Raw genomic sequence first — 17,225 nt, 5'->3', positions numbered from 1 at the left:
TCTTTTCTGACCACAACGCTCTGAGATTAGAAATGAATTACAGGGAAAAAAACGTAAAAAACACAAACATATGGAGGCTAAACAATACGTTACTAAATAACCAAGAGATCACTGAAGAAATCAAAGAGGAAATCAAAAAATACCTAGAGACAAATGACAATGAAAACACGACGATCCAAAACCTATGGGATGCAGCAAAAGCAGTTCTAAGAGAGAAGTTTATAGCTATACAAGCCTACCTCAAGAAATAAGAAAGATAAAAGAATCCGGTTCTCTACTGGCCCTGTGCTGCTGCCATAACCTGGACCTCCATGATTCTTTTACATGTGAGAGAAACAAACTGCTATCTTGTTTAAGCCAAACACAATTCCCAACTGATAGACCCACTGTCAACCTTATAAGTAGGCCCTTCTAGGCTCACCCCCAACGTTTTCAGGGCCCAGGCCAAGAGCAGAGGTGGGAGCCCCTAGCTTGTGGCCCAACCCCTTCTCTTCCCACCCCAGCTCTGTCTGCTTTGTGTGGACATCCAAGCCCATGCTTCTAAGCTCATCTCCAGGCCAACACTGCCCCTTGGCCACTCTTCGGGTCTAAGGTGCACACACTTCCCTCCAGGAGGACAGAGCCTGGGAAAGGCTGCTGTAGGCTCTGAAAGTGAGCTCAGAGCCACTTGGGCAGGGAATTTTAGGATCCTAGGACCCTCTAAGGCACAGTCAAGAAGTGGGAGGAGGTTCCAGATGGCATGCACCTTTGCCCTGTGATCTCTTCGCCCTGTGGGGAGAAGCATGGCCCTTGAAGGCACAGGGGCCAGGGCAGGGACCCGAACTGCCACAGTCTAAATGTGATACCACTGGCTCCTCTCCCTCTCACCTCCTAATGCCTGCCTTTTCATCGTTCACAACTTGACAGTAGAGAGAAACCTGAAGTAGTTCAGTTAACTACTTGTAACAGCCTTGGTAAAGTTATCTTTTAGAGGAAAAGCCTGGAACTATAGCTTGAACTGTGCTGTTTCCCTGTTACCCTTAATGCTGCTATCTTCTCTCTTTTATGAGACTGTATAATGGAAAGCTGATCAAGCCTGGCTCTCAGGCAAGCTTGTCTTTGTTGAGCTGTCATTAGGATGGCCATGCATTGTGGATCAAGCAACTGCAATACTGGTGCTGGTGTTCTGACTGAAGGAGGAGTCTCCAGATCCTGGGTCCCTCTCATTTACACATCTGCCTGTTTGAGGAAACTCTCCAAGTGTTTAACCTGGGTCTCTTTGTACAAACATTGCTCCCTAGGAGGGAGTGGAATCAGCAACAAACCCTGGCCACCGAAACTGGAACAGGGACTTTTGCCCTAGGAGGACTACAGAGAAATGGATGGGAATTGTGACCAGGAGAGGGACTCTCTAAGGGGTGCCACTGAAATGGCCCAGGACTGGGTCCCAAATGAGCTGGGCATCTTTCTCTGTTTCTCAGGAAGCCCCCCACTCAGCCTAGGGTAGCAGGGACTGAGACCTGATATGACAGTGCCACTGCTGATGGGATCCACCACTCCAGCTCCCACCCCTAAGTGCAAGGACTTATTCCTTAAGGAATTTATCTCCTTCACATGGCCTGACTGTCAGGACTGGTAACCTGGCTTCATGAACATGAAAAATGCCCAAATGGCCACAGTATCATTGTGTATCTTAGAAGCTCTCTTCCTTTAGTTCAGTGATTCTAAGCCTCATTTTGGATTACAGATCTCCACGTTCTCTAGGCTGGATAATTACCAAAGGACATCAGTGTCCACCCACACTTCAGAGAACTGTTGTAGCTCCTTTCAGACAATGAGGCATAATCCAAAGAACATTGAGCAAATAATCTGAGATGTAGGCACTTGCTATAGACTGATGTTTGTGTCCCCCCCAAATTTGCATGCTGAAACCTAATCCTCAATGCAATGAGGGCCTTTGAGAGGTGATTAGGTCATGAGGGTGGAGCCCTCATGAATAGGATTAGGGCCCTTATGAAAGAGACCTCAGAGAGTTCCCTTGCCCCTTCTGCAGTGTGAGGACAGAGCAAGAAGACGGCTATCTATGAACTAGGTAGAGAGCTCTCACCAGACACCGAATCTGCTGGTGCCTTGATCTTGGGCTTCCCAGCCTCCAAAACTGTGAGAAATAAATGTTTGTTGTGTAAGCCACCTAGGCTATAGTATTTTTGTTATAGTAGCCCAAACAGACTGACAGAACTTCTATCCCCAACTTTCTATTTAAATTTCGTTTATTAGTTTTTTCATAGGAAAAATGGAAGGCATGGGTTAACTGATTTGTAAGGTCCCTCCTAGCTCCAAAGTTCAATGGCTCTATATCGTTCTATGAAATGACAGACATGATAAATATCCTTGTTCCCATCCTCATCTACCGTCTTCTCATCTTTCAGGTCTTGGCTTAGAAGCTAGTTCCAGCCAGTAGGGTGGGCTATGAGACCACTTTCTGTGTTCCCATGGTGCCTTATTCTACCCTATTATATCCGCCGTCACGGAACTGCCCCGGAGCCCAAGGGGAGGGCGACCTCACTGAGGCTGCCGGCTCTGGAGGTGCCCCGGCGGCCGAAGCCGTGACAGTCGCGGGGACGGCGGGCCGGATCACTCATCCTGGGGTAAGCCAGCTGCCATGTCATGAGGACACTCAAGCAGCCCTAAGGAGAGATCCATGTGGCAAGGAACTGAGGCCTCTTACCTACAGCCACGTGAAATCGTCGTACCTGAGGATTAACCAAGATGGCGGAGTAGAAGGACGTGCTCTCACTCCCTCTTGCGAGAGCACCAGAATCACAACTGGCTGCTGGACAATCATTGACAGGAAGACCCTGGACTTCACCAAGGAGGATACCCCACATCCAAGGACAGAGGAGAAGCCACAGTGAGACAGTAGGAGGGGCGCAATCAGAGTAAAATCAAATCCCATAACTGCTGGGTGGGTGGCTCACAGACTGGCGAACACTTATACCACAGAAGTCCACCCACTGGAGTGAAGGTTCTGAGCCCCACGTCAGGCTTCCCAACCTGCGGGTCCGGCTACGGGAGGAGGAATTCCTAGAGAATCAGACTTTGAAGCCTAGTGGGAAATGATTGCAGGACTTTGACAGGACTGGGGGAAACAGAGACCCCACTCTTGGAGGGCACACACAAAGTAATGTGTGCATCGGGACCCAGGGGAAGGAGCAGTGACCCTGGGGGAGACTGAACCAGACCTACCTGCTGGTGTTGGGGGGTCTCCTGCAGAGGCGAGTGGTGGCTCTGTTTCACCGTGGGGATAAGGACACTGGCAGCAGAGGTTCTGGGAAGTTCTCCTTGGCGTGAGCCCTCCCAGAGTCTGCCATTAACCCCACCAAAGAGCACGGGTAGGCTCCAGTGTTGGGTTGCTTCAGGCAAAACAACCAACAGGGAGGGAACCCAGCCCCACCCATCAACAGTCAAGTGGATTAAGGTTTTACTGAGCTCTGACCGCCACAGCAACAGGGAGGGAACCCAGCCCCACCCATCAACAGTCAAGTGGATTAAGGTTTCACTGAGCTCTGACCGCCACAGCAACAGTCAGCTCTACCCACCACCAGAGCCTCCCATCAAGCCTCTTAGATAGCCTCAACCACCAGAGGGCAGACAACAGAAGCAAGAAAAACTACAATCCTGCAGCCTGTGGACCAAAAACCACAGTTACAGAAAGATAGAGAAGATGAAAAGGCAGAGGGCTATGTACCAGATCAAGGAACAAGAAAAAACCCCAGAAAAACAACTAAATGAAGTGGAGATAGGCAACCTTCCAGAAAAAGAATTCAGAATAATGATAGTGAAGATGATCCAGGACCTCGGAATAAGAATGGAGGCAAAGATTGAGAAGATGCAAGAAATGATTAACAAAGACCTAGAAGAATTAAAGAACAAACAAACAGAGATGACCAATACAATAACTGAAATGAAAACTACACTAGAAGGAATCAATAGCAGAATAACTGAGGCAGAAGAACGGATAAGTGACCTGGAAGACAGAATGGTGGAATTCACTGCTGCGGAACAGACTAAAGAAAAAAGAATGAAAAGAAATGAAGACAGCCTAAGAGACCTCTGGGACAACATTAAACGCAACAACATTCGCATTATAGGGGTCCCAGAAGGAGAAGAGAGAGAGAAAGGACCAGAGAAAATATTTGAAGAGATTATAGTCGAAAACTTCCCTAACATGGGAAAGGAAATAGCCACCCAAGTCCAGGAAGCGCAGAGAGTCCCATACAGAATAAACCGAAGGAGAAACACGCTGAGACACATAGTAATCAAAGTGGCAAAAATTAAAGACAAAGAAAAATTATTGAAAGCAGCAAGGGAAAAACGACAAATAACATACAAGGGAACTCCCATAAGGTTAACAGCTGATTTCTCAGCAGAAACTCTACAAGCCAGAAGGGAGTGGCATGATATACTTAAAGTGATGAAAGGGAAGAACCTACAACCAAGATTACTCTACCCGGCAAGGATCTCATTTAGATTTGATGGAGAAATCAAAAGCTTTACAGACAAGCAAAAGCTACGAGAATTCAGCACCACCAAACCAGCTCTACAACAAATGCTAAAGGAACTGCTCTAAGTGGGAAACACAACAGAAGAAAAGGACCTACAAAAACAAACCCAAAGCAATTAAGAAAATGGTCATAGGAACATACATATCGATAATTACCTTAAACGTGAATGGATTAAATGCCCCAACCAAAAGACATAGACTGGCTGAATGGATACAAAAACAAGACCCATATATATGCTGTCTACAAGAGACCCACTTTAGACCTAGGGACACATACAGACTGGAAGTGAGGGGATGGAAAAAGATATTCCATGCAAATGGAAATCAAAAGAAAGCTGGAGTAGCTATACTCATATCAGATAAAATAGACTTTAAAATAAAGAATGTTACAAGAGACAAGGAAGGACACTACATAATGATCCAGGGATCAATCCAAGAAGAAGATATAACAATTATAAATATATATGCACCCAACATAGGAGCACCTCAATACATAAGGCAACTGCTAACAGCTATAAAAGAGGAAATCGAAAGTAACACAATAATAGTGGGGGACTTTAACACTTCACTTACACCAATGGACAGATCATCCAAAATGAAAATAAATAAGGAAACAGAAGCTTTAAATGACACAATAGACCAGATAGATTTAATTGATATTTATAGGACATTCCATCCAAAACCAGCAGATTACACTTTCTTCTCAAGTGCGCACGGAACATTCTCCAGGATAGATCACATCTTGGGTCACAAATCAAGCCTCAGTAAATTTAAGGAAATTGAAATCATATCAAGCATCTTTTCTGACCACAACGCTATGAGATTAGAAATGAATTACAGGGAAAAAAACGTAAAAAAGACAAACACATGGAGGCTAAACAATACGTTACTAAATAACCAAGAGATCACTGAAGAAATCAAAGAGGAAATAAAAAAATATCTAGAGACAAATGACAATGAAAACACGACGACCCAAAACCTATGGGATGCAGCAAAAGCGGTTCTAAGAGGGAAGTTTATAGCTATACAAGCCTACCTAAAGAAACAAGAAAAATCTCAAGTAAACAATCTAACCTTACACCTAAAGAAACTAGAGAAAGAAGAACAAACAAAACCCAAAGGTAGCAGAAGGAAAGAAATCATAAAGATCAGAGCAGAAATAAATGAAATAGAAACAAAGAAAACAATAGCAAAGATCAATAAAACTAAAAGTTGGTTCTTTGAGAAGATAAACAAAATTGATAAGCCATTAGCCAGACTCATCAAGAAAAAGAGGGAGAGGACTCAAATCAATAAAATCAGAAATGAAAAAGGAGAAGTTACAACAGACACCGCAGAAATACAAAGCATCCTAAGAGACTACTACAAGCAACTTTATGCCAATAAAATGGACAACCTGGAAGAAATGGACAAATTCTTAGACAGGTATAACCTTCCAAGACTGAATCAGGAAGAAATAGAAAATATGAACAGACCAATCACAAGTAATGAAATTGAAACTGTGATTAAAAATCTTCCAACAAACAAAAGTCCAGGACCAGATGGCTTCACAGGTGAATTCTATCAAACATTTAGAGAAGAGCTAACACCCATCCTTCTCAAACTCTTCCAAAAAATTGCAGAGGAAGGAACACTCCCAAACTCATTCTATGAGGCCACCATCACCCTGATACCAAAACCAGACAGAGACACTACAAAAAAAGAAAATTACAGACCAATATCACTGATGAATATAGATGCAAAAATCCTCAACAAAATACTAGCAAACAGAATCCAACAACACATTAAAAGGATCATACACCACGATCAAGTGGGATTTATCCCAGGGATGCAAGGATTCTTCAATATACGCAAATCAATCAATGTGATACACCATATTAACAAATTGAAGGAGAAAAACCATATGATCATCTCAATAGATGCAGAGAAAGCTTTCGACAAAATTCAACACCCATTTCTGATAAAAACTCTCCAGAAAGTGGGCATAGAGGGAACCTACCTCAACATAATAAAGGCCATATATGACAAACCCACAGCAAACATCATTCTCAATGGTGAAAAACTGAAAGCATTTCCTCTAAGATCAGGAACGAGACAAGGATGTCCACTCTCACCACTATTATTCAACATAGTTCTGGAAGTCCTAGCCATGGCAATCAGAGAAGAAAAAGAAATAAAAGGAATACAAATTGGAAAAGAAGAAGTAAAACTGTCACTGTTTGCGGATGACATGATACTATACATAGAGAATCCTAAAACTGCCACCAGAAAACTGCTAGAGCTAACTAATGAATATGGTAAAGTTGCAGGATACAAAATTAATGCACAGAAATCTCTTGCATTCCTATACACTAATGATGAAAAATCTGAAAGAGAAATTATGGAAACACTCCCATTTACCATTGCAACAAAAAGAATAAAATACCTAGGAATAAACCTACCTAGGGAGACAAAAGACCTGTATGCAGAAAACTATAAGACACTGATGAAAGAAATTAAAGATGATACCAACAGATGGAGAGATATACCATGTTCTTGGATTGGAAGAATCAACATTGTGAAAATGAGTATACTACCCAAAGCAATCTACAGATTCAATGCAATCCCTATCAAATTACCAATGGCATTTTTTACGGAGCTAGAACAAATCATCTTAAAATTTGTATGGAGACACAAAAGACCCCGAATAGCCAAAGCAGTCTTGAGGCAAAAAAATGGAGCTGGAGGAATCAGACTCCCTGACTTCAGACTATACTACAAAGCTACAGTAATCAAGACAATATGGTACTGGCACAAAAACAGAAACATAGATCAATGGAACAAGATAGAAAGCCCAGAGATTAACCCACGCACCTATGGTCAACTAATCTATGACAAAGGAGGCAAAGATATACAATGGAGAAAAGACAGTCTCTTCAATAAGTGGTGCTGGGAAAACTGGACAGCTACATGTAAAAGAATGAAATTAGAATACTCCCTAACACCATACACAAAAATAAACTCTACCCTATTATAGCACTCTTCTCTCTAAAGCATAATTGTCTGTAAGTTAATTTGTGGGTTCCCTGCTAGACAGCAAATTCTGGGGGAACTGAGACCAATCTTTAAGGTCGTATCCTCAGCACCGATTTCTAGCAGGAGCTCAATGATATATAAGAAATGATAATATGAGTGAGTGGTTTCTGATAGCTACAATCTCCTTTGGTCACTGGACTGGCGATGAAAGATGTTCTCAGGTAACTATTCAAGGAACATGCCGAAATAGCCTTTGTTCTTCTGCCTGCATTTAGTAATAGTCTTTGGATATAGGTACCATGAGTATACACCTAATGAATCAGATTACCATATTTTTTAAAGGGAAAAGATGAAAACAAAACTTCCATTTTTATGGTCAGAGAAACCCAGACTATTATTCTCAGCTTGGTTCTCAGGAATAAAACAGAAGATCCTCTGCCTCCTCATCTGAGCTCTTCAAATTAATCTAAGGTCTGATTGTCCCAAAGCATTACTAATTGTATAGCAACATCATTTATATCACAAAATTGGAAATGACATACATATCCCATCACAGAGTGATGGTTAAATAAACTATGACACTCAAACGGTGAACCCATGCAGCCTTTGATAATGGTGTTTACAAGATAATCTGAAGTTAAAAGGCAAGACATAAAATTACATAAGCAGTATGACTGCCATCATGTAAAATATGTCAAATATACAAATAAAATATAGAAGGAGATACTACAGAATCTGAACCATGGCTGTGTTTGTGTGTTAGGACTGCGCATGATTTTCTTTCTACTTTTCTGAATTTTGCAGATTTTCCTCTTTTACTCTCATGGTGAAAAATCAAAATCAACAAATCATTTAATTGTTAATTGAAAACATCTACTATAAAATTTTGGCTATTGATAGTGGTTGCGTCCACCTGAAAGAGCTGTATGACGGAGCACAGAGAAGACCCTATGGTGAAGCCAACAGAAGCAGGGGGTGGAAAGACAGGGAATCCTCTGGAGTTGCCGCTGCCTGTGGAATAAGAGACATCACGGATCTAAGCTCTTACTATATAAATGCCAGGCATTTCTCAGACATTTTTTTCATTATGTCCTCATAAAAGCTGTAAGAGATAGGTACTGCTGTTATTCCCATTTTACAGCTGAAACTGAGCCTTAGAGCAGTCAATCCTTTTGCAAGGACCCGGAGGAGCCCGAGTGTGAGCCTTCGCAACCTGTCCCACCATCCACTGAGGGGAAAATGAGCACATTTCTCAGCCATACTTCCTCTCGTGCAAGGATCTCTTGTGTCAAAGGCACAGCCTCCATTGCCATTATTGGGAGATTCTGTTTGGAATCAGTCCTCAAATGACTCCTGCCTGTCAGTGGAGATGGTGTCCAGTGACCACTTGTTCACCATATCATCTCAAGCCTCTCACCAGAGTGTGATCCCAAAATTGTCCCTCTTTGCACATAAATCCATTGCTTTGGGGCAACGAGCCCATTTATAAACGCTCTCATTGTGGCCAACTTTACAGATCCAGACCAACATGGATAGAGCCCAGGCCAGCTCCCTAGTTAAAACGTGAACCATGGTCGCCCTCCACTTGCCAGCACGTTAACAGGCAAGCTTTCACTATGTGCTTGTTGAACGTAGATCCACCCTGCAAATGCTGATGGACTGAATACGCTCAGCTGACACCATTCGTGCACACAAGCATTTTGAGGCTCTTTGTTACGTGGTCACGTTTTCTCTGCACAGAAACCTACTGGTGTTACCATTTCCAGGGGTGGGGGGAGAGGAGGCTTCACTACAGGAGAATTCAGGGAGAACAGAGCAGGGGACCTGGCGGGAGTCCAGTCCTGTTGAAGTCAAGTGTGTCACCAAAATAAGCAAGTCCTCTCTGCCCTCCTCGCTACCCCAGGGAAACATGAATGAGCGAGCGAGGACAACTACAGAAACATTCCATGAAATCAGTCGTTCAGGTGGGTCTGAAGGAAATGACAAGTGGGCTTAAAGGAAATCCATTTCAAAAACAAGTTCAAATTCAAAACAAATGTGTGAACAGGGAAAAACGTAATGATCAAGAGGAATGAATTTAAAAATTTACATATGTATAATAAAAAAATATTTAAAAAAATTAAAATAAATAAAAAGGAATGAATAAACAGACAGCAATCCTAACAAGAAGACCCAATCGTCAGGGTAAGTGCTATGCGGAGAACTGCTTGGGGATGTTATTGCACCCCATTGTGCCCTGTCTCCAGGTCCTGTCCCTCAGGGACGATCGATGGTGTCCGTTCACTTACTTTCTCTGGAACCGGACCACAGGATCAGCCAGCAGGTCGGTGACGTCAAGCTTCCTCCCTTTCTCGATAACATCCCGATGCTTGCGGACAAACAGCCACCCGATATGGGAGAAGAAGAAGCCCCGGCGGGCGTTGTGGGGATCAGCGTCGGTCTCCGAGTACTTGTGGTGGACTCGGTGGTCCCTGGACCACTCGAAGATGTCGTTCTGCAGAGAGAATGCAGACCCGAGTGAAGGGCTAAAACACCCTGGTGCCTTCCCCAAAGTTCCTCAGCCTTCCTTCCCCCCGCCCCACCCCCTCTCCTCGTCACTGACTTAGACTTGCTCCCACGCTCAACCGCAATCTCTCAACCTCAAGTTCAATCCCTGGGGGTTGGTCTGGGGTGGTTTTCATCCAAACAAGAGTACATCCTCACTTAGTAGGGATCTTAGCTTGTCTTTGGAATGTGCCCACTGCAGGAGGTTCAGGCTTGTTGAGTGAACTAGTGGGGAAACCTGAAGAAAGTTCTGGTTACCGAAGCCTCCTGGGAGATCGTTCATGTCAAGAAGAGAGACATCCGTCCTCAAGTTTTGGTGGTCAGAGGAGAGGTGTAACCTTGAGTATGGAAGGGGGTTAGTTCTTGGTCTGGCTCTCTCTGCCCTCCCTCCCCCGCTTGGATGGAGTTCATGTCCAACACACAGCAAAGAGGAAGTCAGGAAGTAAAAACACAAAGAGGTACTTCACCAAATCTCTGCACAATACCGAGGCACAAATAATATTGCTTGAGGGCTGCTCTAACAGGGTGTCACAGAAAGGAGGGGAGGGGACTTAGGCTCCTGGAGGAATCTGGTGTACTTGGCCGAATCTACAACGTGGAGAAGCAGCAATGCCTGAGGGGCAGGCGGCACTCACTGGAATCCCAAGAGAGACTCTGGTGCCCAAGGAAGGAGAAGCATCGGAGTCCAGCAGACTCTGCCAAACCCACAGACAGGGTGGGGCTCAGGCACACATGCGGGACCAGCCTGTTGACCCTCTGGTGATGGGAGAGAGTGACAGGAGCTGGAGGTCCTGGGTGAGCTATCAGGGCAGCATTTCAGCTGACACTGTTAACGAAATCTTAGCTATAGCCATGGACCAATGAGATCTATAAACTTTCAATGTATACTCAGATTTGTTTTTATCTGATAATGCTTTCAAAGCTTTGAGACGACAAATTAGGTTGGGAAGTAGTGCTTTAGATAGGAAAATTACAGTTGACCCTTAGACAGCACGGGTTTGAACCGTGCAGGTCCACTTATACACAGATATTTTTCAATAGTAAATGCTATAGTACTTCACGGTCTGAGGTTGGTTGAATCTGAGGATGTAAAGGAACTGCAGATAGGAAAGGCCAACGATAAATTATAGATGGATTAACCCCCAAGTTGTTCAAGGGCCAACTATAATCTGAAAATAAAAATAAATATATATAGTGTATAAGCTCTTTTTTTTTTTAAAAAAAAGGTAATAATGTTTTATACCATACTATTCAGTACTTAGTCATGCTTTCATTAGGGATCTGCCATTTCACAGATATTGGCTTCATGCTGATGAGAAGAGAGAGAACTGTTTTATCCTCAAAGTTTTAACAGTTCTTTTAACCAAAAAATATTTCATGGAGTTTTTTGTCTCTCTGGCTCACCCAGTGCTGCTGGAAGGCAACTCAACCTTGTTCATTTTATAGCACCATTGGAAACTTTTAAAATTTGCTTAACCCTTGGGTAATGGGACAGAAAGAGGGAAGGTAGAAAGACCTTAAGAAGTATATGCTCAGCTTTGAATATAAAGAGGGAAAAAAGTGCTTAGCAATCTGTGTAAGGCAAAAATTGTAGCCTGGCTTACTGCGATAAGAAAGAGGTCTTTAATTTTACCAGTGTGTTGAAACACAGTGGTTGGGAAGAGTGAAAGCATTTATTATTTACAATCACAGAATCTGGAGTCTGGAAGGAATTTCAAATGTCAAGACCACTGCAGCCTAAGGCATAATTTATTACTTTTGCATCCAGTTTATTGCTTGCATTGCAAACCCAACTAAACACAGGAAGGAGGGGGAACACTCTGTCCCTAGTTCACAGATGGCAAAATTAAGGTTTAGAAGACACGTAGGCAAGTTCATCTAGTAAGTCAAACCAATAACGGAACAAAGCTGGTGCTCCTTAGGTTCTTAGTTCACACTCGTTTCCACAAGATATTTCCCTTATTCTTCAAGTTTAGGGGAGGGAGAGTCTTTTAAAGAGAAGTCTCATTCTCCTTGTTAAAAGGTTATGTTGGTTCTTGAATTTATTGCAATGCAATTTTATAAAAACTCTGAGTGGAGAGTTCCAAAGGGCTAGAAACGTTATTCTCATAAAATTAAGAATGATAGAACAACAAAAGAATGATGAGGACAAGTTGGAACAGAGATATTTCTTTATTTTAATCCCTCTTACCTGAATACCTTCCAGACAGAAGCTACTTTGACTGAAGCAGTGGAATGAAGCAAGGATTCGGGCCACATTCCAAATAATCGAGCATACAATCGAGCCAAAAATACTTTAAGATGTACTTTAAAAAATCTTTTTCTTTTTAAACTTTAAAGCTGAGTCCAGCGAAAAAGTGACTCATGGAACAAGATGTAAGCCAACAATAGCGCAGAAAGGAAGTAAGATTCACATGCTCGTCTCTGGGCCTTTTTTCTTCCTACTTATCTGCATTTTGCTCCTACCCTGAAGTGATTGGGTGTGGAAGCCAACCTGGGAACAGCATTTGTGTTTGATGAAAAGGTGTGTGTACCGAGGGTGTGTTTAGTACAGTCAATATGTGAGGAAGGGAAAGCTGAGGGCTGACAAGAGATGGTGACCTTCCATCAATGAACTGACTCGTCAAGTGTGCGTATTCCGTCTGTCCATGCTCTGCGTGCACATTTTAATAGGGGCGTGATGCTGGACTCGGCAGCAATTCCTGAAGCCTAAGTACGTACACTTTCTAACAAATCAATTAACAAATGATTCAACTTGCAACTTCGAGTTTGTACTTAACGGTCGGTTCTGGTAGATCACGGTCTTAATACCCCATTACCTTCAATAGTGGACACTCACCCTGTGTTTATTGATCACTCCTGACAAAGAATTGTTGTGGTGAAGGGAGCTACATTAGTTCTAAGAGCGCTAGCTGTAACCGAGGCACAGGCAGGGGTGGGGTCGGGGGAGCAGGAGAGGAAGAGGAAGAGAGCCAATCAGGAGTACACCCCTCAGTGGCAGGTTTTATTACCCAAGAAGCCATACCAGGTCCTACTTTGTGCTGTCCAAGAGAAATACAATTGTGAGCCACACATGTGATTTAAATTTTCCTAGTAGCTACACTAAAAAAGTGAAAATAAACAAGTAAAAAATCAATTTTAATCATATATTTTTACTTAACATACTACATCCAAAATATCATTCAATATATTATTAGCATAAAATCATTAATGATATACTTTATATGATATTTTTCTGTACCCATATTTCGAAACTGGGCTTGTATTTTACAATGCCAGCACACCTCAACTTGGACCAACCACATGTCAAGTAGTCAGTAGCCACATGTGGCTGGTGGCCAATATTGGACAGGGCTAACCCATGGTTTGGACACTTTTCTATATGTGTTATACTTTTAAAGGTTTTTAAAAATTCAATGTTGATTATGGGTGAGAGTGAGAAATTGGCACAAACCATATGAAGGGCAAATGTGCTGCATGTATTAAAAGCGCTAAAATTGTGCAATTCGTTTTCTGGAGTTTATCTTAAGGAAATAATCATGGCTGTGCGCAAATATTTAATCACAAGGATGCTCATTGAAGTGAAAACTTGGAAAAACCCTGAATTTCCACATAAGAGGATTTGACTTTGTACCTTGTGATACATTAGTTAATTGAATACTCTGTGTGTGTGTGTGTGTGTGTGGGTGTGTGTGTGTGCGCGCATGTGTGTACATAGAAAGTTTCTTAAGAGAAATATTAAGAAGAAGTCTTAGGGTTACCTTAGGGGAGGTAAGACTGGGAAGTAGGAGAAATACTTTTACATTTTATTCTATACTCAGAAATTTTTAACAAGAGCATCTGTTGGTTTTGTATTTAAAAACTCACAAAAAGGGACATTGTAGTATTGACGTGGAGAGATGAGGTAGAAGGTAGTTAAGTGAAAGACAGTTTTCAAAATAAAGGATGCAGTAATGAGTGCATTCTTAATAAAAATATGTATTTGAGCACAGAAAAATTTGAAAGTATAAGTCAACATGTTTACAGTTGTTCTCCGTACGGAGTGGGGCAGTGGGTGATTTTTAATACTTTCTTTCAGTTTGTATTTTCTACGTTGTTATAATAATCAAGTTTTTCTTTTGTAATATGAGGGAAACAGATTATTTTTAAATTTCTATACTCTGGAATCAAAATAACCCAGCTTCTGCCATCAGCCCCAGGTTAGGAAAAACTATGAAGCAGTAATATTCATCTAGTAATCCAGTCAGTGATATACCTTTTTTTTTTTCTGTTACCTTTTCTGCCTTTTTTTTTTTTAATTGGAGTATAATTGCTTTACAATGTTGTGTTGGTTTCTGCTGTACAATGAAGTGTATCAGCTATATGTATACATATATCCCCTCCCTCTTGGACCTCCCTCCCACCCCACCCCATCCCGCCCATCTAGGCCATCACAGAGCACCGAGCTGAGCTCCCCGGGCTATACCGCAGGTTCCCGCTAGCTATCTGTTTTACACATGATAGTGTATTTATGTCACCCTTCTCCTATCTTTGTTCTTATTAGCACTAACCAACCAATCACACCGCAACCAGGGTGACAGTGCCCTCACTTAAACCCATCCTTTGTGTTGTACCTCTATTACTTCACTCTCCATCATAGATAATATCCCTAAATGGGATCCCTGCTGAGACTGTAGAAATTGAAATTGATCATGTGGTGATTTTTCTCCATAAGCGCAGCCTTTGTGTGTTCTCTGGGACTTGAGCAAAGGTAATCAATCTCAAAAGTTCCACTGAAGCAGATTTTGAAGCGACCCACTCTGTCAAAACTACTCTTCCCCAACTTCCTTTTATGTTCAGAATAAATTCTTGGATCAAGTCCTTTAAATGGCAGTAGGGGAAACTGTCTTTTAAGGCCCATGTAATTTGCTCTGGGTAGCAAGATGAAGGCCAAGTTAAACAGCATTTAGCTTGTCCCAGTCAACAGATCTGAGACCAGAACCAGTGACTGGCTTTCCCCTAGCATAGCTGCAAACAGATGCTTGCTTCTGACCAGACACCAGTGTGGTTGTTCTGAAGCATAATTCAATTGTGTGGCTGCTTAAAATTCCAAAAGGGAAAGTTTACCAGGTGGCTTCAAAACATAGCCAAAGGGAATTCCACTTGTATTCATAATACATCTTTGTTTTCAGTCAGTAGTGAAAAAGAAACTAGGACCAACATGTTAGCTTCAATAGGCAAGTTTTAGAGTAGAACGTGTGTATATGCGTGTGTGTGTGCACGTTTGTGTGTCTTGTGAGTAATGATGTCCTGTCTGAGAAAAGAGTCGTTTTATCAAGGGGGTCAAAGAGGGAAAGATGCTGTGGCCTCCACTCTTTAGGGACCCTAAGGCTCATTTGAAATAGACTTTATCCCAGTCTCTGGGGTCTGAATTTAATCTCCCCCAGTTCAGATGCCAACACTGTACTATTCAAACAGTGAAGAACATTCGGTGCTTTCCCCACTGTTGATACTGGGTCAGTATTGATTTCCCTCCAGATAATACTGGCAATCTGTAAGAAGAGCCCAGAAAGTCCCCAAGAAAAGCCTGGCAGCAGTCTTCACCACCTGGCAAATCGCAGCTTCGAGAGAACAAGCTCCCACTTGCTACCTAGTCCTCCTGTGCCACTCAGCCTGGGGAGGTTTTAGGAGCCAGGCAAATGTTGAAAAGCCAACTTTAGTGGTTTAAAAAAGTGTTTGTGGACAAAACTTAAAGATTGCAAAGCAAGAAAGGGGGTCTCATATTTTCTTTTGTTGCTCCAGTATTTATCTCTTACAACGAGAATGTATTTGAGTAAGACATATTTTTTATTTTATATTTTTAATTAATTAATTAATTAATTGTATTTTTGGCTGCATTGGCTCTTCGTTGCTGCGCGTGGACTTTCTCTAGTTGTGGCGAGCGGGGGCCACTCTTCATTGAGGTGTGCGGGCTTCTCATTGCAGTGGCTTCTCTTGTTGCGGAGCACGGGCTCTAACAGCGCAGGCTCCAGTAGTTGTGGCACACGAGCTCAGTAGTTATGGCTCATGGGCTTTGTTGCTCCGTGGCATGTGGGATCTTCCCAGACCAGGGCTCGAACCTGTGTCCCCTGCATTGGCAGGTGGATTCTTAACCACTGCACCACCAGGGAAGTCCAACACATATTTTTTAACACACACTTTAAAGATGGCTTGGGTAATCCTCTTGGTAGACTAGTTTGCTTTCTGTGAATCTTTCCAGTTTGGGTTTTGGAGGATTTTGGTCCGTGATGTGACCATTGTTTAGTCTCCTAACCTAGATCTCCTTCACTCCATGAGTCAAAATTTCGGAGAAGAAAGGGCCTGGAAAACAATGACAGCCCAGTAGCCATGGACATATCTCACTCCCAGATCTTGGTTTTTAAATACCATTCTCCACTAAAAAGGAATAAGGACCCTTTGGTGAAATGGCTGGTGCCGGGACAAAGGCAGGAAAAGCACAAGAGGAACTTGGTATATTTTGTTACGCCAGAAAGTAAGGAATTGCTCAAAAACTGATGGGGACATGTCAAAAGGACACAGGAGTCCATCTGTAGTGCCTCCCACTGAACAAACTGGGGTAATTTGATGAATAATTTGGGGCGTAAGACGAATAATAACAGGAATGTATTAAAATCCATTTAATAAAATAAGAACCCATGAGCCCATAATAAATAAATAAACAAGAAGTAAAATGCCAACCAACAAATGCGGAAGAAATAATGGAGCTAGAAAATCACCATTTCGCAGGTGCCATGGCAATAACCAATTCAGGCAAGACTCACCAAGGCGTGCTAAAATTATTGGGTAAAATGTTGATGAAAAAAAACATATTACATAGGCTCATAGGATCTCAGCATAAATTACTCATTAATTACCAAGGGAAAAATAGTAATCTTACAGTGGAGAAACCGGGTAGACACCACCTTAACTAAGTGATTGAAGTTCATACCACCAATAATATGACAGAGTGATACCGTGTGCCTCTTGTTTGATGCTCAGGACACAAGATCATTAATGTAGCATTCCTGCCCAAAATGCACAATCTTGTGTGTAGTTATGAGGAAACACGAGCAAACCAAAAATGAGGAGCATTCTGCAAAATGAC

The 17,225-nt window shown here is 42.4% G+C and overlaps 1 protein-coding gene across 1 annotated transcript in view; it reads right to left on the bottom strand.

Moving 5' to 3' along the window:
- The window catches only part of SCD5 (stearoyl-CoA desaturase 5), a 159,844-nt gene that overhangs the window by 44,877 nt on the left and 97,742 nt on the right, over positions 1 to 17,225 (bottom strand). Inside the window, exon 3 of the mRNA XM_068542766.1 lies at positions 9,847 to 10,052. Coding sequence (XP_068398867.1) covers positions 9,847 to 10,052 — 206 coding nt within the window. The remainder of the gene's footprint in view (positions 1 to 9,846; positions 10,053 to 17,225) is intronic.

The sequence above is a fragment of the Eschrichtius robustus genome, chromosome 4 (assembly GCF_028021215.1).
Source record: "Eschrichtius robustus isolate mEscRob2 chromosome 4, mEscRob2.pri, whole genome shotgun sequence".
NCBI lineage: Eukaryota > Metazoa > Chordata > Mammalia > Artiodactyla > Eschrichtiidae > Eschrichtius > Eschrichtius robustus.
This window is presented reverse-complemented; position numbering and strand designations above follow the sequence as displayed.